At 35.8% G+C, this 23,981-nt stretch overlaps 1 protein-coding gene across 4 annotated transcripts in view; it reads left to right on the top strand.

Annotated features, from left to right (window-relative positions):
* Window positions 1–23,981, top strand: part of ROCK1 (Rho associated coiled-coil containing protein kinase 1) — a 153,021-nt gene that overhangs the window by 96,581 nt on the left and 32,459 nt on the right. For all 4 annotated transcript variants that reach the window (XM_027575480.1, XM_027575479.1, XM_027575478.1 and 1 more), the window contains 8 exons: window positions 1,059–1,150; window positions 1,246–1,492; window positions 11,634–11,740; window positions 12,935–13,085; window positions 17,956–18,116; window positions 19,290–19,474; window positions 21,449–21,518; window positions 23,108–23,202. In XM_027575480.1, coding sequence (XP_027431281.1) covers window positions 1,059–1,150; window positions 1,246–1,492; window positions 11,634–11,740; window positions 12,935–13,085; window positions 17,956–18,116; window positions 19,290–19,474; window positions 21,449–21,518; window positions 23,108–23,202 — 1,108 coding nt within the window. The remainder of the gene's footprint in view (window positions 1–1,058; window positions 1,151–1,245; window positions 1,493–11,633; window positions 11,741–12,934; window positions 13,086–17,955; window positions 18,117–19,289; window positions 19,475–21,448; window positions 21,519–23,107; window positions 23,203–23,981) is intronic.

Here is a 23,981-nt window from a genome sequence, read left to right as displayed (position 1 = left end):
GGGCCTCTGATATATATTTGAAGCTACAATCCTAAGGCACCTCTGAGCTAATTACCCATGTCACAAGATAAACGTATAACATATTAAAGTCTGTAGAAATCACACTAGAAGAGTGATTTTCATCCTTGTATGCATCTTGGAGTCTCTTGGGAAGCTTAAAGACTCCTGATGCCTAAGCTCCGGCAATTCTAATTTAATTGATCTAGACATGTGGCCTGGGCCTTGGTATTTTTTATAAGCTCTCTAGGCACTTCTATCTAACAAGCAGCCATTTAGAACTATTAACTAAAATTTCATGCGTTTTCATATTAGTGTTAGAAATACATTTAAAATAGTTTTCTATACCCTTTGATCCAGCGATTTCATTTCTAGGAATTTATTTTATGTATGCACTTGTGCACATGCATAATGATACATAAACAAGATATTTATAGCATTATGTCTAAGATGTATCTTTAAGTGAAAAAAATAGTACAGATTGTTTAAAACGAGTGCTTAACTAGACATGCTTAAATATGTGTACGTGTGTATAGAAATGCATGTGAAAACATATTAATGTTTGTGTTTTTATGTTTTAGGGTATAGCTAGAGACACTGTCTTAGGAAGAATATGTAAGAATTAAGTAGTAATTGTTTCTTGGGGAGGAGGGGTAGAGGGACTGAGACCATGGAGGGAGGAAGGCATATTCTACACCACAGACCATTTGGTACCTTTTGAATTTTGACCCATTTTTTCAGATATTGAACTTTTCAAAGATTTGTGCTATTCAAAAAAATAAATAATGCTAATAAAACTGGGTTTATAATGTTTCACTAATAGATTGACCTTATTAAGGGAATACAAAACTTTGAAATATTATAACACTGGAAACAAATCTGTTACATTCTCTATTGTTGAATTTAAATTTAAGTACTTCCATGATGAAATTTGACTTTGGGAGTGGACCTAATATAGCTGACTGTGACCTAGGACTAAATCTCATTTTTTTGAAGGGATTTATATGTTTCCTCTCTGATAACTTTCTAATTTCTACATTTTTCCCCCCTTCATTTTCTAGTTTCTACATTAAAGGATCAGTTGGAAGACTTAAAGAAAGTAAGTCAAAATTCACAGCTTGCTAATGAGAAGCTGGCACAATTACAAAAGCAGGTGAGTTTTTGGAATAAGATTTTTTTTTTATTATAATTAAAATAAGTTGGTATTTTGGTCAAAAACCTATTTTCTTGCTCTTTTTTTTTTAATAGCTAGAAGAAGCCAATGACTTACTTAGGACAGAATCAGACACAGCCGTAAGATTAAGGAAGAGTCACACAGAGATGAGTAAGTCAGTTAGTCAGCTAGAGTCCCTAAACAGAGAATTGCAGGAGAGAAATAGAATTTTAGAGAATTCCAAGACACAGACGGACAAGGACTATTACCAGCTGCAAGCTGTGTTAGAAGCTGAACGAAGAGACAGAGGTCATGATTCTGAGATGATTGGAGACCTTCAAGGTAATATTTTTTCTTACTGTGGTAAAACATACATAACAAATTTACTCTTTTAGCCATTTTTAAGTGTACAGTTCAGTGGCATAAAGTCCAATCACATTTGTGTGCAACCATCACTACTATCCATCTTCAGAACCTTTTTATCATCCCAAACTAAAACTCTATACCCATTAAATAATAACTCCCCATTCTCCCTCCTCCCAGCCCCTGGTAACCACCATCCTACTCTATTAATTTTACTGTCTCATAAAAGAGGAGTCATACAATATTTATTCTTTTGTATCTCTGTTTTTCCTCTTAGTGTAAAATCTTCAAGATTGACCCATGTTGTAACATGTATCAGAATTTTCTTCTTTTTTAGGGACGCCTGGGTGGCTCAGTCGGTTAAGCGGCTGCCTTCGGCCTGGGTCATGATCCCAGGGTCCTGGGATCGAGTCCCACATCGGGCTCCTTGCTCAGCAGGGAGCCTGCTTCTCCCTCTCTCTCCCTCTGCTTGTGCTCTCTCTGTCAAATAAATAAAATCTTAAAAAAAAAAAAAAAAAGAATTTTCTTCTTTTTTAGATGTGGAGAGAAAAAAGATCCCTCCTGTGCCTCTCCCACCTTTGGTGGGAATGCAAATTGGTGCAGACACTGTGGAAAACAGTGTGGAAGTTCCTCAAAAAATTAAAAATAGAATTACTAGGGGCAGCTGGGTGGCTCAGTCGGTTAAGCATCCAACTCTTGATTTTGGCTCAGGTCATGATCTCAGCGTCGTGGGATGGAGCCGGTGTCAGACTCTGCGCTCAGCGGGGAGCCTGCTGGGGATTCTCTCTCTCTCTGGCTCCCTCTGCCCCTTCTCCTCCCTCTCCCCCATGCTTGCTGTCTTTTTCTAAAATAAATAAATCTTAAAAAAAAAGAAAAGAAATAGAATTATTATATGACCCAGTAATTCTACTACTTGGTATTTACCCATAGAATACAAAAACACTAATTTGAAAAAGATACATGTGCCGCTATGTTTATAGCAACATTTACAATAGCCAAGATATGGAAGTAACCCAAGTGTCCCTCCATAGATGAATGGATAAAGAGGATGTGGTGTGTATACACACACACAATGGAATAACTACTCAGCCATGAAAAAGAAGGAGATCTTGGACATTCATGACAAGATGAGTAGACCTAGAGGGTATAATGCTAATTGAAGTAAGTCAGTCAGAGAAAGACAAATACCATATGATTTCACTCATATGTGGAATTTAAGAAACAAAAGAAGAAACGAAAAAGAGACAGACAAAAAATTGGCACTTAAATACAGAGAACAAACTGGTCATGGCCAGGGGGAGGTAAGTGACATAGGTGAAGGAGATTAAGAGCACACTTACCAATGAGCACGGTAATGTATAGATTTGTAGATTGATTGTATTATATACTGGAAACTATTATAGCACTGTAATTATACTTCAGTTTAAAAAATTAAAATTTAAAGAGAAGAATTTTTCTTCCTTTTTAAGGATGAATAATATTCCACTGTGTGCATACCACATTTTGTTTATCAATGGAAGATAGTTTTTAAAAGTTTATTTTTGTTGTGGCTAGAAACATTTACCATACTAATCATTTCTAAGTGTAAAGTAATATATTTTTGATCATATTATTCTCAAAGAAAATGATCTTGGGCGCCTGGGTGGCTCAGTCGGTTAAGCATCTGGCTCTTGATTTTGGCTCAGGTCATGATCTCAGGATCATGAGCTCGAGCCCTGCGTTGGGCTCTGCGCTGGGTCTGGAGCCTGCTTGAGATTCTGTCTCTCCCTTTCCCTGTGCCCTTTCCCCTCACATGGGCTCTCTCTCAAAAAAAAAGAAAGAAAGAAAGTGACCTTGGTGAAACTGGAAGTGGTTTCTTTCTCTTTCAGGATAATGCTTTTCTATCACATTTTAAGTTCTTCACTCTGACAGGCACCCCTCTGAGGTCGGTAATATGGTATTTCCAATTTTATGGCTGGATTACTGAGAATTTTAAAACGTCCCTAATTCACAAAAGCCTTACTCAAAGTGGGACTAATCCAGAGAGAAGATTATCACTATTGAAACCTGGGAATTCCTTGTGCATCGTTGGCAGAAATAGAAACTCAATTACAGAAATAGAATCCCATTATGAGTAAAGGATTAGGTTCTTGGGAAGGTTAGGACTACAGATATCAGCAGTCTTTATGAATCTAAAAGGAAAAAGATTGAATGTAACTAATACTAAAGGAACAATTTTGGTAATGGTAATATAATCAATTTATTGTTTTCAAAAAGATGCCTGCCTCTACCAACTTCTCACATATTTTTCTGTTCCTATTAGCAACAGCATCCATACTACCTAATCAAAACATACGCAGGGAAGTTACCAGAACTCTCAGGGGAAGGTTGGGGGAGGGGTAGTCCTTTTAACCTTAGTCACAGGATGGGAACATAGTTTGGGGTCTCCTGGGGCTTGATGATTAGCTATAATTCTGTGGAGAGAGGTTAGGGTCAGTTTCTGTGACTATGGAAACGGAAATTAGGATCTCCTGTTGGTTTTTAGCTGAGTGTTGTGCAATCTTATTTCTCAGGGACTAGGCTTAAAATAGATCTGAATATAACCAAGAAAGTAACTTCATTATATGTATTAAAAAAGCTTCGTAGTTGACTTCCTTAAATTGCTTCTCTAGGTTTTTTTTTTTTTAAGACTTATTTATTTATTTGAGAAAGAGACAGAGTGCAGGGGGGAAGGTCAGTGGGAGAGAGTGTCCCAGACAGACTCCACGCTTATCATGGAGCCCAAGGGAGGGCTGGATCCCAAGACCCTGAGATCATGACCCCATTGGAAACCAAGAATCTGACTGCACCACCCAGGTGCCCCTCTAGGCTTTTTTATATACAGCTTATTACCTGTGTGAAAGTCACCTCATCTGCCTTCTGTATCCTGGGTGACTCTTACATATCATTCCAATTTTAAAATTCTTTAAGTCTGTGATCTTCTGGGTCTGACTGAACTTTGAAGTGCTTTTGCTTTCAAGGAAGAGACCATCATCTGTATGTTCATCAACAGTGATTTTAACTGAGTCTAATTTTTAGATATTGATGAAATTAAGGAAAATTTATAGCATGCTTTATTGTTGATGTTTATCCTTTTTTAGTGCTCCCTTTACGGCTTAGTTTTTAATTTAAATGTGACTCAAAGCTCATATGCATTTAAAAATGCACACGATTTACATGAGGTTCAGTATACATACAAAGATGCATCATGGTAAAAAAATAACTTGGTTCCTACATTAATCTTTTATGGTTCATAAGGAATTTCAGGACCCTCAGGTATAAATTTCTCATAGTTTGTGATGCTGGGCTTCTGACAAGGTCATGATTGTTTCTTAGTTGAATGTCTTCCATATATCCATAGTGGGCAGAATCTTCTTTGTATGTATGGGAAATGACTTCTGAAACAATTGGGTAGTAAATATTTTAGGCGTTGTGGGCCACATATGTATCTGTTACATATTCTTTTTTACCTTTTACAACCCTTTAAAAATGAAAAAGCATTCTTAGCTTCATGTCTATAGAAAAACAGGCTGAGGGCTTGAAGTTTGCCAACACCTGGACTAGTATTTCAAGAAGGCTGCTGTAACAGACAAAAGCTACCTTCCAAAAGTCTAGGATGTAGAGGCTTAAAACAAATGGACAAAAATTGAAATGTCATGAAGGAATGAAAATTTTAAATGAAATGGTAAGCTCTTCATCTAGTAAGTTAATGATTCTTAGATTGAAATGCAAAAAGATAAATTTTTTAAATTAACCATTTTAAAAAGATTTTTTTTTAAGATTTTATTTATTTATTTGAGAGAGAGAATGAGATAGAGAGAGAGAGCATGAACGGGGGGGGTCTGAGGGAGAAGCAGGCTCCTCGCCGAGCAGGGAGCCCGATGTGGGACTCGATCCCGGGACTCCAGGATCATGACCTGAGCCGAAGGCAGTCACTTAAGCAACTGAGCCACCCAGGCACCCTTAAAAAGATTTTTTAAAAACTACCATTGGTTTCTTCCTTAACTTTGTAATTTGGAAAATTTCAGACATATACCATAGTGGAAGATTATAATGACCCCCTGTGTACCTAGCATCCAGCTTCAGTAATCATCTAACAGCCAGTCTTGTTTTGTTTATACCCCAGACCTCTGACACTGAATTATTTTGCAGCAAATCTCAGACATTACTTTGTTTAGTTTATAAGTATTTCAGTATCTCTTAAAGATTCTTTAAAAAAAAAAACATAATCACAATATTATAAAACCTGGAAAAAAGATGACAATATTGTAACATACCTAGTCAGTGCTCACATTTCTCCAGCAGTCCCATAATCTCTTGCTGTTCTTGTATTTATTTTGTTTGAATTTGGATCCTACCAATGTCTGCACATTGCATTTCATTAATGTGTCCCTTAGGCTTCTTTTATCTATAGGTTCCCCCTCCCTTTTTTATGCTTTGTAGTTAGTTGTTGCTGTTATTTGAAGAAATTAGTTTTTTTTTTTTTTTTCTATTGAACATCTTCTGAATTTTGCTGATTCCATCTACTGGTGTCAATTAACATGTTGTTTCTGTCCCTTCTGTTACTTTAAGCTGGGACTTCTAGAGACTTGATCTATTTCAGGTAGGGCTTTGGCAAGAATACTTGTAAGCAGTATTATTTAGATACCCGGAGACAGGTAAAGTCTGGCTGTCTTGTTTTGTGATGTTAGTAGCCATTAATGATTGTTGCTTAGATCCTGTGTCTATTTAAGAGTTTTCAGCTGTGATGATCTATTTTTATCATTCCTCATTCATTTGTTACCTGGAATACTGCTATAAAAAATAAGCATTTCTCATCATTTATATAATTACATAGAGGTACAGCTTATAAAAGAAAGGTTAAATATTTGATTCTTTCCTTTTAGCAAAGTATCCTCCATCCTCCAAAGATGACAGTGACACTTTTTAGTATACTTATGAACTCCTGGATTTTGATATATTTGATATGTGTTACTCCATTGCAGTATTTTTATTGATGCTCATTTGAGGCTAATGATTGCTTGTTTTTGAACTTTTTATGAATAGAATCATGCAGTGAACATTCTTTTGTGTCTGGTTTATTTGATTACCCTTATCTTTATGAGATTTGTCTGTATTGTTGTATAGGCAATAGTTTGTTCTTTTTGCTTTGTGGTATTCCATTTATTATGGATGACCACTGCAGTTTATCATTTATTCTGTGGTAAAACATGTATAATGTAATTATTTCCATTTGGGGGCTATTATGAATAGCATTAATAGGAATTTTCTTGTACATGTTTTTTGGTAATCATACCTATGCATTTTGTTGGTATACACTTAGGAGTGGCAGAGCCATAGAATATGTTTAGCTTCAGTAAATATATCCCAAGTATAGGCATACTGTGTTTTATTGTATGTTGCTTTATAACACTTTGATAATACTGCATTTTTTATAAATTGAACATTTACAGCAGCCCTGCATTGAGCAAGACTTTTAGCACTATCTTCCAACAGCATTTGTTCATTTCATGTCTCTCTGTCACATTTTGGTAATTCTTGCAATATTTCAAACTTTTTCATTATTATTATATTTATTTTATACTGATCTCTGATCAGTGATCTTTGGTGTTACTATTGTAATTGTTTTGGGGTGCCATGAACCACACCCATGAAAGACCACAGACTTAATTGATAAATGTTGTGTATGTTCTGACTGCTCCACCTGCCAGCCTTTCTCCTCTCTCTCTCTCTCTCTCTCTCTCTCCCCATGGGCCTCTGTTCTTTGAGACACAACAATATTGGAGGCCAGTTAACAATTACCAACAATGACCGCTTAAGTATTCAAGGGAAAGGAAGAGTTGCACGTCTCACTTTAATTCAAGAACTAGAAATGATTAAGCTCAGTGAGGAAGGCATGTTGAAAGCCATGATAGGCTGAAAGCTAGGCCTCTTGTGCCAAACAGTAAGCTATGTTGTGAATGCAAAGGAAAAGTTCTTGAAGGAAATTAAAAGTGCTACTTCAGTCAACACATGAATGATAAGAAAGCCAAAACAGCCTTATTGCTGTTTGAGTTGAGAGAAAGTTTGAGTGGTCTGAATAGAAGATCAAAGGAGCCACAACATTCCCTTAAGCCAAAGCTTAATCCAGAGCAAGTCCTAACTCTCTTCAATTCTGTGAAGGCTGAGAGAGGTGAGGAAGCTGCAGGAGCAAAGTCTGAAGCTAGCAGAGGTTTAAGGATAACATCAAAGTGCAAGGTGAAGTAGCAAGTGCTGATGGAGAAGCTACAGCAAGTGATCCAGAAGATCTAGCTAAGATCATTACTGAAGGTGACTACACTGAACAGCAGATTTTCAATGTAGATGAAACAGCCTTCTATTGGAAGAAGATGCCATCTTGGACTTTCATGATTACAGAGGAGAAGTCAGTGCCTGAGTTCAAAGCTTCAAAGACAGGTTGGCTCTCCTGTTAGGGACTAATGCAGCTGATGACTTTAAGTTGAAGCCAGTGTTCATTTAGCATTCTGAGAATCCTCGGGCCCTGAAGAATAATGCCAAATCTACTCTGCCTGTGTTCTAGAAATGGAACAACAAAGCCTAGATGACACCATGAGTGTTTACAAGTAGTTGACTGAGTATTTTAAGCCCACTGCTCAGAAAAAAGATGTCTTTCAAAATATTACTGCTCTTTGACAATACACCTGGTCACCCAAGAGCTCTGATGGAGATGTACAATGAGCTGAATGTGGTTTTCATGCCTGCTAACTCAACATCCATTCTGTAGCCCACGGATCGAAGGGTAATTTTGTCTTTTAAGTCTTAAGATTTAAGAAATATGTTTCATAAGGCCATAGCTGCCATAGACAGAATTGTTCTGATGGATCGGGGGAAAGTCAGTTAAAAACCTTCTAGAATCATGATTCATGGGAAAAAGTCAAAATATTAACATTACCAGAAATTCAGAAGTTGATTCCAGCTCTCATGGATGACTGAGGGGTTCTAGACGTCAGTGGAAGAAGTCACTGCAGATGTGGTGGAAATAGCAAGAGAACCAGAATTAGACGTGGAGTCTGAAGATGTGACTGAATTGCTGCAAGCTCCTGGTAGAATTCTTACAGATGAAGAGTTTCTTCTTATGGATGAGCAAAGTGAGTGGTTTCTTGAGAGGGAAACTATGTGTGGTGAAAATGCTGTGAAGATTGTTGAAATGACAATAATGGATTTAGAATCTTTCATAAACTTGGTTGAGAAAGCAATGGTAGGGTTTGAGAGGATTGACTCCAGTTTGGAAAGAAGTTCTGTGGGTAAATTCTATCAGACAGCAGCATTCATGCTACAGAGAAGTCGTTCGTGAAAGGAAGAATCAGTTGATGTGGCAAACTTCATTGTTGTCTTATTTTAAGAAATTGCTACAGCCACGCAACCGTTAGCAACCACGACCGTGATCAATCAGCAGCCAAAACATAGAGGCAAGACCCTCCCCCCAGCAAAAAGATTGACTTACTGAAAGCTCAGATAATGGTTAGTGTTTTTTAGCAATAACAAATTTTAAAATTAAGGTATGTACATTTTTAAGGCATAGTGCTATTGTGCACTTAATAGGCTCTACGGTATAGTGTAGATGTAACTTTTATATGTACCGGGAAACCAAAAAATTAATTTGATTACTTTATTGAGATATTCCCTTTATTTCTGTGGTCTAGAACTCAACCCACAATATTTCCAGGGTATACCTGTATATCAAAGTAGCTACCCCAGTTTACATTCACCAGGAGTATATGACAGTTCCAGTTGTTCCACTTTCTCTTTAAGAACAATACTCAGTCCCCATTGAGTTTTGTCAGCATTGATGTTTTAGCCATTCTAATGGGGTGTGATGGTATTTCCTTATGGGTTAATTTGCATTTCCCTGGTGTCTAAGATTGAGTGATTTTTCATGTTTGTTGGCAGTTCAGGATGTGCTGTTCAAGTCTTTTCCCTCTTTTTTTTTTATTAGATAGTTTCCCTTTTTCTTATTGGTTTGTATGACCACTAGGTATTAGTCCTCTATCAAATAAATGTATCATAGTTCTTTTCTCCCTCTCTTTGTTTTGCCTTTTCATTTTTAAATGCTGTCTGCTTATGAACAGGAGGTCTCACTGTTGTTATTTTTAATGTAGTCCAGTTTATATTTTTTCCTTTATTGTGGCCTATTGAATTGTTTGATTAGATCATGAAGGTATTCCCTGTTCTCTTCTAGAAGCTTTAATATTTTAATCAGTTTGGGTTATGATCCCTGATATTTTGGTTCTTATTCCTTTCACAATATTTTTATAAATTTTTGTATAGGAGGGTTCTTTGTTTTTGTTTTTATGTATTACACAAACACGTTACATTTTCTTAGCATGTTTTTAAAAATAGAATAAATAAAGAAACTATTTTAATAAGTCTTTCATAGGCTTATTAGGATTCTATGTAGGATTCAACACCTGTATTTTTCTTTTTCTTCTTAGGAGTTGGTTTATATAATCTTATTCTACATGAAAAATTCAGTTTAACCTGAATTTACTATCTTTGTACAGATATTTAAAGTCTATTATTTATTTTAAATGCTGAAGGAAGCATTTTTTTGCTAGTACTTCAACATTTAAACATATTGCCACGTTAGCTTTATCTCTGTCCATACAAACACATACATAATTTGTATTTTTTGCTCAGCCATTTGAAAGGAACTAGCAGGTGTTTCTTTCTCCTACATGAACATAATTCCACTATTGTCTGTAAACTTGTGTGTAAATAAATTTGTTTCATTGCTCTCTGGATCCTAGAACTAGCCCAGCAAAGCATTATCGGGTGCCAAAGATGTGTAATATTCATTTGTTCATTAAAGAACTAATTCAGAAACACTAAAATATGGAGGCAGGTAGAATACATTGAAATCTCTGGCAGGTCCGGCAAGTTAAATGCTGAACTTAGAGAAATACAGAATTTTTCCTGGTCTTTTGGGTGCTTTATCCATTTCCCTGTTGAATCCTAAGTTGCTTTGAATCACAGAATAAGAAAATAGGTTCTTACTTAAAATATAATTATAATATTAATATTAGATTCTGTGGGACACCTGGGTGGCTCAGTCGGTTAAGTGGCTGCCTTGGGCTCAGGTCATGATCCCAGGGTCCTGGGATTGAGTCGCACATCGGGCTCCTTGCTCAGTAGGGAGCCTGCTTCTCTCTCTCTCTCTCTCCCTCTGCTTGTGCTCTGTCAAATAAATAAAATCTTTAAAAAATAAAAAAAGTCTAATTTAAAAAAAATTAGATTCTGTGTATTAAATCAGTGTTTGTTAAATACTTATGCATTAAAAACACATAAGGCCTCAAGCATGTTCTAATGAAGAGAGTTACCAAATATATGAGTTGCTACCATTGCATGGCATGAGCCTGAGGTGGTAGGTTAAAACTAAGCTTTGTTAGAGCACTTGAGTTCCTTAAATCTCAGTTTCCTATGAAAACAGAGTATGGCTTCATTAAGTTTAAGAGTAATTAAAGGCTTTTCAGAATGTCTGGCTCATAAAGAATACTGAAATACTTGCCTTAATTAACTAAAGGGTCTTACTCTTAATATGGTGGAAAAGAACACTTAATAAAAGGACTCATATCTGATTTCTGGACCAAGCTCAGGCCCCATCTCTTTGACCATTTGTGAAATGAGGAATATGTACTGGATGATTTCCAATTAGCATTAACATTTTTATTACTGCATATTGTAGTTATTGTATATATTACCAAGAAGATATCAAATAATTATAAATAAAAAGTTAATATTTTGATAATTAAAAAATTAATAATACTTTATAATTTAATAAAATCTACCTAATCAGGAAATTTAAAATTTTTGTCTTTTTTTAAAAGATTTTACCTATTTGTTTTAGAGAGGGAGAGAATCTCAAGCAGACTCCGTGCCAAGTGTGGAGCCCATCTTGGGGCTTGACCCTGAGATCATGACCTGAGCAAAAACCAAGAGTCCAGTGCTTAACTGACTGAGCCACCCAGGCGCCCCTAAAACTTTTTTATCTTAATGATCATGCTGAAAAAGAAAAACAGACTTCTTTTGATGACTTTGTTATTTGAACTTTCTTCTCACTTCATAGCTCGAATTACATCTTTACAAGAGGAGGTGAAGCATCTCAAACATAATCTTGAAAGAGTGGAAGGAGAAAGAAAAGAAGCTCAAGACATGCTTAATCACTCAGAAAAGGTAAACTATTTAACCTGTACCAATTATGAGATATTGTGTACTGGCTATCAAATATTATAATGTATTTTTATAAAATAGCTTTCATTCCTAATGTTTATATACTTGCATTTCTAGAAGTTTTTATGGTTAGTGGTGGTTTTGTGGGGGTGTATGTGTGTCTTATTTAGTGCTTTTTATTGTGTTATTTTTGTTTTTAACCTTGAAGGGTACTAGATGTTTGATATTATCTTATCATGACAAATTATTTTGGTTTGGAAATTCCTTTCATGTAGAATTTTTCCTCCATGTTTTTGTACTTGGGTAAGATGAAGGTGCTGAACCTTACTAGCCTTACGAAAAAAGAAAACAAAGGATAGGTGTATGATAGACCATGTATGCTTTTTCCATTTTATTGGTAAAAGTTACAAAGTAGAAAAAAGCATATATGTTTGGCCTTTGCATATAGTTTTCTCACTAATCAGAAATGTCATTGGTTATCCTCTGTCCTTACTTTGCTGAGAAAAGGATTAAATAGATAATATGAAGATCTGGCTCTCACATTTTCAATTCCTCCCTGAAATAATAGGTTTACTAGATCCTCAGATAAAGGATCAGAAAATGCACCACTTATTTTGTCCTTTGGACAGGTTTTGTGATAATCAGAGCAGTATGTCTAAGCCTGATGTAAATGTGGATGTAGGAAGAAAGATGGAAGAATAGAAGATGCACCCAATCAGAAATGGAATACATTTTGACTTGTCCTTTTTTCAAGGCAATGTAAATCTAGGTGTAGATTTAATTTAAACATAATTTAATGTAAACTAATGTAGATTTAAATCTAAATTTAAATTTTTTTAAAGTGGCAGCAAATATTTTTTTAGTGAACCAAAGAATTGTCCTGTTCATTTCTGATTCTAGCAGTGAGCCCTCTTGAATATAACCACCACCATAACCCTGTTGTGGGGGTGTGTGTGATATTTTGCTTTTAATTGTATATGCTTATCATGATTTTTAAAGTAAGATATTATAAGTAATATGAAATAAACAAGAAAGCATAAAAAATAAAATTATGTCCTAAATAAAAATATTTAAATATGGTGTCACATTTCAGGTCCATGTGATTCATGTATTATCTCTTATAGAATATTAAATAAAGTAAGATTTAATCATGTGTCTTTTACATAGTGTATTACATAACTCATTTCCATTTTACAGGAAAAAAATAATTTAGAGATAGATTTAAACTATAAGCTTAAATCATTACAACAACGTTTAGAACAAGAGGTAAATGAACATAAAGTAACCAAAGCTCGTTTAACTGACAAACATCAATCTATTGAAGAGGCAAAGTCTGTTGCAATGTGTGGTAAGTGTCAGTTTTAATATTTTCTACATGATTAGTTTTTAAATAATGCCTACCAAAAAAATTTATTTAAAATTTCATTTTATAATAGTATAAATGCTTAAAAATGATAAATTGTGATCTAGTAAAAAGATACTTTTTCCTCTTTTGATACCTTCTTTTTTTTTTTTTAAGATTTATTTATTTTAGTGGGGGTGCAAAGGAAGAGTCTCAGGCAGACTTCCCGCTGAGCATGGGGCCTAATCTCACAACCCTGAGACCTTGACCTGAGCCGAAACAAAGAGTTGGGACACCCAACTTGAGCCACCCAGGCACCCCAATACCTTCCATTTTATTAAATTTCACCTTCTATTTCCCTCATTCTGTTATCCTCCATTTCCTATACATGTCAGTGGAATCTCTCTTTGGTCCCAATTTTTTTCGCCCTTTTCCTTTATTTTTTTCCTGGTCCATTGTGGAACTCATTGTCTTTTAGTTCATTTGTTTTCTTGCTTTGTACCCTCAATTTTCTAATTCCTTTGTATTTCCACTATACTGGGTATGCCTCTAAACACAACCTTAGATCAGACCAACCAACTACTCTCTTCACTTCAAGGAGTTCTTTAAGTGGGGCTTAGCCCAGTGCATTATCTCCAACTTCAGTTGATCTTTCAGTTTTTAATACATCACTCACTGTCCTTCTCTCAGACTTTTATTTCTGTTCTCAGACTTCTATGCCATTCCTTTATCACTCCACTTTTAGGTGAGCTTTTCTCCTATTTCAAAAAGAAATAGTGAAAGCATAGGTGTGAACTCCTCAAAGTCTTGTTCTCTTAATCAGCCTGTCCTGTTTCTTTACTCATCTTCATTGTCTTTCCTCTCTTCTTAGAAGATATCGACCCTCCTCTTGTTCTGGCTAATCCGTGCTAGCTGTACTCAGATCTAGTCTCTTCTATCTCCTCTTCTCTCTTTTTCTCTTCTTAATCCTTAACCTTTCTCCTCCACTGAATCCTTTCTTGTTTGTTTGTTTGTTTTTTAAGATTTTATTCATTTATTTGAGATAGAGTGAGAGCGAGTGAGAGAGCGAGAGAGCACGAGCATTGGGGAGGGGTAGACGGGGAGAGGGAGAAGCGGACTCTCCACTGAGCAGGGAGCCCACTGCGGAACTTGATCCCAGGAGCCTGGGATCATGACCTGAGCCAAAGGCAGACGCTTAACTGACTGAGCCACCCAGGTACCCTTGAATCCTTTCTTGTGAACATGTGCAAGTCTCTTCCATTTAAAAAGAAAAAAAAAGGGTGGGCACCTGGGTGGCTCAGTTGGTTTTAAGTGTATGCCTTGGGCCAGGTAGTGATCCCAGGGTCCTAGGTTCGAGCCCTGCGTCAGGCTCCCTGCTCAGTGGGTAGTCTGCTTCTTCTCTCCTTCTGCTCCTCTCCTGCTTGTGCTCTCTCTTTCTCCTCTCTCAAATAAATAAATACAATCTTTAAAAAAAATAAATAAACCCCTGATCCTTACTGCCACTGTTTTATTCCATCCCTTTAGAGCCAGACTTTTAGAAAGGAGTTTTCCTTTTTTCACCTTGCACTTACTTCTTTGTAACCTGCTACAATCTGGAGGTGTTACTTGACACTTTAAATTCAGTTCTTTCAAGGGATGCCTGGGTAGCTCAGTCGGTTAAGTGTCCGACTGTTGATTTTGGCTCAGGTCATGATCTCAGGGTCATGCGATTCAGCCCCACGTCCCCACGTCTGCTCTGTGCTCAGGAGTATGCATGAGATTCTCCCTCCTCCCCTCCCCACCGCTTGCACACTCTCTCTCAAAATAAATAAAATCTTTTAAAAATATATTAAATTCAGTTCATTCAAGGGAAAGCTTATGATTTTGTATGTCAAACCTGCTTAATCTCTTATTCTCACAATACTAGTTAATGGCTATATAGTTTAGGAGCCCAGGCTTGGAATCAAACAAATCTGTTTTGCCTCTTAGCTATACTGTGACTATTAAAAAGATACTAAGTGAACAAATGTATGTAAAGTGCCTGTACATAGAAAGCTTTCAATAAATGCGGGGCTCCTAGGTGACTCAGTTGGTTAAGCATTCGACTAACTCTTGATTTCAGCTTAGGTCATGATCTCAGGGTCCTGGGATCAAGCCCTGCATCGGGCTCCACACACAGTGGGGAGTCTGCTTGATGATTTCTTTCTCTCCCTCTTCCCCTTCCCCTCCCCCTACTTGCACACTCTCTCTCTCAAATAAATAAATAGAAAGTAAGAGAGAGAGAGAAAAGAAAAAAAAAACAAAAGCTTTCAATAATTGGGAAAAATTATTATGGTTAAAGGTGGTGATATTCAACATCCAGGAACCCAAGCCAGAAGTCTGGGAATCATTCAGCATTTCTGCTTCCAAATGATATATACAATATATTTCTCTTTTCCTTTTCTCTTTTAGTTCATGGTGATGTCATCACTTTGCTTGATCTATTGCAGTAAACTTTTAATTATTACTATGCCAGGAATTATTCTACTCATTGATCTATTGTTCCCACTTAGGCCAGAGTGATCTTTTTGAAATTTAAATCTTACTGTGCTGGTCATTCTTAAAATCCTTTTGTCTTTTCACTATTTGCAAGATACACATCAGACTTCTTATGACATAAAGAATCTTTGAGTTAGCACTTAACCTGTCTTTATAGTCTTACTGCTCTGCACTTTCTTATGTGTATCTCGTGATTCAGCCATATTAAACTACTTTTATTTCTTTCACATATGTTAATTATTGACTGTCTACCATAGGCCAGGCATATCTGGGAATATATACCACAGAGTAAGACTTACAAGAACCCTACCTCTTAGAGATTATATTCTGATGGTGGAGATAAACAAAAAAAGCAAATAAATGAAAATAGGTACAGATTGTAGTTATTAATATGAAGAAAATATCATGTGATAGTTTCTAAGAGTTGCTATGTTAGATGGGGTTCTGAGGAAAGGCCTCTCTAAACTAATACTATTTGAATCAAAATGAACCTCCATTGAAAGAGCAGGAGGAAGTATGTTCCAGGCCGAAGAGGTGATAAGTTCAATACCCTTATTCTAAGAATAGTGGATAGACATTGTAGTGTTTTGAGCTGTGCTGGAAGGTGTAACTTATGTTTTTAAAAGACCACTCCTACTACTGTGTGGAAATGGTTTTGAGAGAGAGAACCGTTTAAAAGGGGAAATCAACTAGAAGGCTCTAATCTATAGGCATTGATGGGTAGTAGAGCTAGAAAGAAATGGAGATACAGAAGGCAAGAGTTGGTAAGGAATTGGATGGAAAGAGGAAAAAGGAATCAAGAAAGACTCAGGCTTTTTAATTTTAACAGCTGGACAGATGTTAATATGTTTTAACATTGAGATGACTGAGATAGGAGGGATTTGGGAGGGGAGGGAAATAAAGTTGTCTATTTAGATATGTTAACTTTGAAAAGCATATTAGATATGTGGGTGGAGATGTCAAATAGTCATTTGTTATATTATAAGTCGAGCTGAGAGGAGAGGTATCAATTCAGGAGTCACACACATAGAGCTCTATGCAGAACCCGATGAGATCAGCTAAGGGAAGAATAAAGGCAGAATAGAAAAGGAATCATAAGGAGCCCTTAGGTAGTCTAACATTTGGAGGTCAGATAGAAGAGGAAAAACCAGCAAAGGAAACCAAGAAAGAACAGCCAGAGGGGTCACAGGAATGCCAAAAGAGTGTATGGTATTAGAACTCGAAGAATATTGAAAAAAATGAGGAAGTTGTTCAATATATTGAATTTTGTTAAGGTCAGTAAAGATGAAGACATGAATGTTGTGTGTCCTCTGCATTTTACAAGATGGACGTCATTGCTTATCATACGAAGCAGTTTCAGCAGAATGCTGGAGATAGAAGAAATGGAAAGTAATAAATGAATAGTAGATGAGGCACTGGAGACAAATGTAGATAGCCCTTTCAGAAGTTTGTGCACAGAGATGGATGGTAGCCGAGAAGGGATATGAGATCAGTAGAGGATATTTTAGGAGGGGAGATAATAAATTAGATTATTATGTTGATGAGAATGATTCAGTTGGGAGCAGGAAATTGTTGAGGCAGAGAAGAGATGAAATAATTGAAGAAACAAAGTCCAGAACAGAACTGGATAGATTTATGTTTGATTAGAGACAGGAATTAAGAGGTGATGATTATTGGTGTGGCTAAGTTTGTAGGTTTGGGGGGAAAGATGAGGAAGTTCTATTGGTTTCTATTTTGTCACCTAGAGGGCAGTCTCTGAGGATGGAAAAGCAGACTCAAGTTTGAGTCATTTGGTGCAGCTTACTAGTTGCAAGACCTTGGAAAAGTTAACCTCTCAGAACCTTAGTTACCATATCTCAAAAAAGGAGCCTTACTGTAGACTAGTAAGTTCTGGTAATGATTAAAGTAGGTATACTACCATGGAATCTTGTTATCTGAGATGCATAAATTAGAATTCCTATCGGCCTTAAGTCTACTGTTCTGGAACAGTGCAAGGTATAGATTAATAATCACAGCCTTATTTTTCTGCTTTTATCTGAACTATCCCCATTTTTCTTATTAGTTCACTTTTTTCCCAGCTATATTTTCATCTTCTGGTCTGAAAATGGCACTGAAAAATCTCTCATATCATTGGGCATGGGCTGGATTTAGAAGATTTTATTACTTTATTTTATAACTCCCTTCCTTTAGAGATCCTACTATACAAATAATTCAGATAACCTTAGGACTTGTATAGTGAATAGCTCTGTTAGAATCCCAGGATAAAAACAGTAGGGATTTTTGGCACCAATTTGTCTTATACAGCCCTTGAAAATGAAAGTATGTATGTTTGTAACTCTCTTTTTTTTTTTTTTCACAGAAATGGAAAAAAAGCTGAAGGAAGAGAGAGAAGCTAGAGAGAAGGCTGAAAATAGAGTTGTTCAGATTGAGAAACAGTGTTCAATGCTAGATGTTGATCTGAAACAATCTCAGCAGAAGCTCGAGCATTTGACTGAAAATAAAGAAAGGATGGAGGATGAAGTAAGAAAAATATTACTGGTTTTGTTCGTCTTATAAAAGAAACAATTATAAGTTATGACTGAAAAGTCATTATCTGAAATTTAAACAGCGTAGAGGAGATTTGAATAAAATAACCTGTATGTATATGTGTTCACTGCTGTAAGGTCACCGCTATACCCTTACCTCCTAGGATTTTCATCCACAAATAGTTAGTGAACATTCACACTGTAGGTTCTATGCCATTTTGCACTATGACAGTACAACTCTGTAGAAGTGTTATAGATCCTCCCCTGAAGAATCTGACCATCTGCTTTTTTTTTTTCAAGATTTTATTTATTTATTCTGAGAGAGAGAGAGTACACACATGAGAGAGAGCACAAGCAGAGGGAAGGAGCAGAGGGAGAGGAGAAGCAGACTCCCTGCTGAGCAGGAAGCCCAAAGCAGGACTCACTTCCAGGACCCCAGGATCATGACCTGAGCCGAAGGCAGACGCTTAACCGACTGAGCCACCCAGGCGCCCATGACCATCTGCTTTTTTAAAAAAGAAAAACAACCTTTATTGTAAAGTTACCCCGTTATCCCAGAGAGGAGCAATTGCTCTTAGATTTTAAGAAAAATGTTAAACCACAGAGTCTTGAATGGTTTAGATTGATAGAAAGCACAGGGTACACTTTTAGAAAGCAGTAAATAAAAAGATAAAATGATATTATATTCTTGTGTTTTATTATATGTATTTTAGAAATCACTTATAAGATTTAAAATAATCAATTCACATATATAAGTTAGAGAAGGGAGAGAGAGAAGACCAGAATAATCAGGAAAGACTTCTTTAAAGGAGTGATGAGATTCTACCGTTATTTAAAGGTTGGGTGGGACCTCAAAGGTTGATAGTTTGAGAGTCAGAAGCCAGAGTTGGTAAAGGGAACATTATCAGTGATGAGGATAATAAAAGAGTGGTTAACAAGAGAAGATAGGGAAGGGAAGGACAAAAAAGGACTTGATATAACCAGAGAACAGACATACTGAGTGGTCCTGGGAAACTTGGAGACCAAAGTATTGATAAAATTACCTCTCTCCCTTTGCCCCCTGCATCCTCCGCGTTCTCTCTCTCTCTCTCAAATGAATAAATAAGTCTCTCTAAATAAACAAATAAATAGTGAGATATAAGATCCCAATTACTTTTCTCATTCATAGGTTAAGAATCTATCCCTTCAACTGGAGCAGGAATCAAACAAGCGACTGTTGTTACAGAATGAATTGAAGACTCAAGCATTTGAAGCAGACAATTTAAAAGGTCTAGAAAAGCACATGAAACAGGAAATAAATACTTTATTGGAAGCAAAGAGATTATTAGAATTTGAATTAGCTCAGCTTACAAAGTAAGCCTCAAAAATAACGTTTTTCTTTTTTGTGTTCTGCATTTGCTTATGTTTGATATTTTATGTGTGTGGAAATAATGTATTTGGAGTTTGTGAAAGGAAAATTCATTTAGAAATGAAAGAATTTACTTAACAAAGGTTTGCAAGGGAGCCTTAGTAAATAAAAAGTAGAGATCTTTGAGAGGAGAAAAAAGGAGATCATCAAGGCTACTTACTGACTTTACTGTTAAACTGAAAGCTACAGTTTTGTCATCTGACTTCATACCCACAAGTCGTGTTTCTTCACACTAGAATTACAAAAATCAGGGATAGGATTCAGTACCTTATGGGAAATGTTCAGTGTTTCTTTATTTTAGAAACTAGAGTTAGACATGATGACCCTGTATTTGTGTTGTTTTGTTTCTTTGGTTCATCTCAGAACGCAAAGTACCTTTTTTCTTCTACTCTGAGATGTGATGTGTTCACTTACTTGAAGTAGAGACAAAGCAAGGTGTTGTTTGTGCTTTCAGAATTTGTATAAAGACATGCTTCAGAAATTTAATGTCAAAGATGAGTGTATCTTATGCCAAGTCATGTGTTTTTATTTCCTCTAGATTATGTTACAATATCTTCATTTGCCACCTTCATTTACAGCATAATAATTCTTGAATAAAATTATCAGTTTTTGTTTTGTTGGATTTATATTGGCGAAATTTTTCCCCCTTTTAGATCCATCATTTTCACATAATGTGTTTCATAGTTTTCTCCCAAAATAACTTCCACTCAGCATTCAGTAAACATCTGTTATGTTCTTTTATCAACCATATGGCTTGGTAGATGCTGAAAATACAAAGCTATTACTATCTAATATGAAAATCTAGGAGATGCAGACAGAATTGTTTATCCTTGAGTGTGTATGTTTGTGGGTTGCATTGTCAGATAACAGATAACTGTCTTTTCTGTTTCTATGTGAATTGTGTTCATGTGTGTATTACATATATATGTAGATGTGTCTGTGTTCCTCCTCCTTTGTCAGTTATTGTTCTTGCCTCCTTTCTTGTTTCTTACCTGGTTTTTCATTTCCAGGCCCACCCCCATGCTTTATTGGCCATCATGTATAGTATTATATGTATATATAATGTATAGCATGTATAATATTCTTTTTTTAAAATATTTATTTATCTGAGAGCAAGAATGAGATAGAGCAGGAGAGGGGGGAGGGTCAGAGGGAGAAGCAGACTCCCTGCTCAGCAGGGAGCCCGATGCGGGACTCGATCCCGGGACTCGATCCCGGGACTCCAGGATCATGACCTGAGCCGAAGGCAGTCGCTTAACCAACTGAGCCACCTAGGCACCTGCATGTATAATATTCTTAATATTTATTAAATATTTTCATGTCCCCTCTTTTTATTTGCTTACTTTACTACATAAGATATTTAAAATGTATCCCTAAAGGACACCTGGGTGACTCAGTCGACTAAACTGCCTTCGGCTTGGGTCATGATCTCAGGGTTCTGGGATCAAGTCTTGCATTGGGCTCCTTGCTCAGTGAGGAGTCTGCTTCTCTCTCTGCCTGCAGCTCCCCCTGCTTATGCCCTCTCTCTCTTTCTGACAAATAAATAAAATCTTCAAAAAAATAAAATAAAAATAAAATGTATTTTAAGAATGCTTTTCTCTATTAAAACTTACCAAAAAAAGTATCATTTTTATTTTTGCAACTTGGATTAATCCACAATTAATATTCTCCTGAAAGTCACATTCAGTGGAAAACAGTTCCCTCTGCTTTGCACAATATCATTTTATAAGGAGCAAAATGGAACCAGACAGCATGACCCGATCAAATATAATAAAGTAATAATGTGTAATGAAATATGATTTTTAAAAACAAAGGTCATTTTAGAATACCTTTTTATTTTTAGCAACTTTAATAAATAAAGAATAATATAAAGCCCAGGGTAAATAGCATTCATTTACGGTTTTCTCTTTTACCTGAAGACAGTATAGAGGAAATGAAGGACAGATGCGGGAGCTCCAAGATCAGCTTGAAGCTGAGCAGTATTTCTCGGTAAGAATCATTTTTAACACTTGGCTTAAAACAAAGTATTAAGATTTTTAATGTGAACTCTGACTTTTTTCCAAATGACCGTGAAGTAGTTTTCTCCCCCTTTTCATATCCCCATCTCTACATTTCATTTCTGAATCTGAGTTCATGGTCTGTGTAAGTTGTAAAGAAATGACCATTTCTGTGAAATATTTCTAGAACTGCCATCAAACTAAAGCTATGTGTAAGACTTCGTTAAGGGTTTTGTTTGCCTGGTAGCAAGCTTGGGTGGTTGGAGTATCAGTATTTTCATGCATGGTTCATGTATGCACATTACATTTGTAGGTGTAACTGCATACAGTTATAGGTATAGTTAATGCTCAAAAGCTTTGGTCTTGTTTTAGCTCTCTGTATGCACTTCATGCATCTATTTTGCTTTTTTCTCCATAGAAGTCATTCTCTTACTGGCTGCAAGGCAGGTTATTTTCACTACCACTTTAACATTTATAGCCAGTGCTTTGAGATGTTATTGAAGCCTCTGCATTTTTTGTTTCTTTTGGTTGCCAAGTTTATACTCCACCATTTCAACTTAACATTTACCTAGCTTCTCCATTACTGTGAACACTAGCAGCTGCTTTTCCTACAAGTCTTAGTGCACTTAAATGAGAGAGTTTGAGTTGTGCTGGTGAACATGCCCTAGAAATCAAGTGAACAATATTGGAAATAATGATTTCCTAAATAAAGAATCTGAACACTAGTAGAGCTCTACAGAACTTTCACGTGTTCAGAGCTTCATGCTGTACTCTGCTGATCTCCTAATAAACATGGTGACTTTCTATTTTTTGCCTATTTTTTTCTTGGCTTGTTAGACTATCAATGAAATATGTTTTTAAATTTTTTAAAAAAATCAATATTGTTAAAAAAATCTTTCCCTGGGTAGAGATTAACCTTAACTGTTCAAAGTGTTATAGTACTGACTTCTGCAGAATGGTCTATAATATCATGCACACTTTCTTGTCCATATACTTTCACAGAGTAATCATCTAGTACCTCTTTTATTTACATGCCCATTGAAATATTTGTATTTTTCCCCTAGAGGAGTGCTATTTCTTAGAGGGATAAATAAGTTTACAGTATAAAAGTAATTCTTCACAGCTATTTGCTGGTCCTTAATATTTTTTCTCCCTTATCTTTTATATGAAAAAGGATAGTTTACAAAAAAGACTGTGGAACTAGAAGTTTATTCTGTAATCACAGCATCTTAACACAATATGGATCTAATGCTTACTCATAGCATATTTTACTCAGCAAAATATTTTTTAGGTGTATCATGTCATTTGTATCAATACTTCATTCCTTTTTATTGTTTAGTATGGATACTCCACAATTTTTAAAATTCATCTGTTGATGAACCTCTGGTTGTTTACAATTTGGAATAATGCTGCAGTGAAAATTCATATATAAGATTTTGTGTGGATATATGCTTGCATTTGTCTTGGGTAAATACTTGGGAGTAGAATTGTTGGATTGTATGTTGTTTAACTTTATAAGGAGCTACCAAACTTTTTAAACTCCTCATAAACACTTATTTCTTCTAATCACTTACTTTGCAGACACTTTATAAAACCCAGGTAAAGGAACTTAAGGAAGAAATTGAAGAAAAAAACAGAGAATACTTAAAGAAAATACAAGAGCTACAAAGTGAGAAGTATGTTCATCCATTTTTCTTTACAACAAGAATCGCTATTACAACATAGCATTCTTTAAGTTTAAAAATAGGGAGTAGATGTGCCATTATTCTGATGGGAATGGTATAGCAAATCTTATTAGGCTAATTCAGAACAAATCAAACTAAATTTAGACTAATTTTTCTCTTTATGGTGAAAATGTCATACAGTAACGCTGTGGCAATTGTATAGAGATTCACTAAACTGATAGTAAATTGTTTTCAGGGGTCTCTCAATCTTTAAACATCTATTTGTATGTAAATATTTCATACTGTACTTGCAAGTCATTATTTTATGCTAGGTAAAGTTATTTAGGATCTCCCTCTTAGTATTATTAGGCAGGTTAAGTTCCATTGCATATCTGCTTAGGGCCTTAGAAGAAGACCTAAAGCTATTTAAGTGTAACAACTTCTTATAGCTAGGTGGAACAGACATTAGAACTAGTTTTCTGACATTTTTATGTTCTCTTTCCATATAGAAATTTTAAAAATTTAACCATTTTATTGCTGAAACAAAGAAATACATTAACTATTTTAACATGCACAGTTTTATGAATTATATGACAAATATCATTATAATTACCACCCATGAAAGAGACAGAATCTTGCTATCCACTTTAAAAGCCCACTGTATTCCCCCTCTGGATTATGCCTTCTTCCCTCCCCACCACTGAATAATCACTATCCTGACACTTATTTGTTGACGGAACTGGATCATTTTTCTTGTATAGTTTTCCTCAGTTGTACTGATTTTATTGATT

The sequence above is a fragment of the Zalophus californianus genome, chromosome 14 (genome assembly GCF_009762305.2).
Source record: "Zalophus californianus isolate mZalCal1 chromosome 14, mZalCal1.pri.v2, whole genome shotgun sequence".
NCBI classification, from domain to species: Eukaryota; Metazoa; Chordata; class Mammalia; order Carnivora; family Otariidae; genus Zalophus; species Zalophus californianus.
The sequence above is the reverse complement of the archived record's forward strand: the minus strand, read 5'-3'. Positions and strand labels throughout refer to the sequence as shown.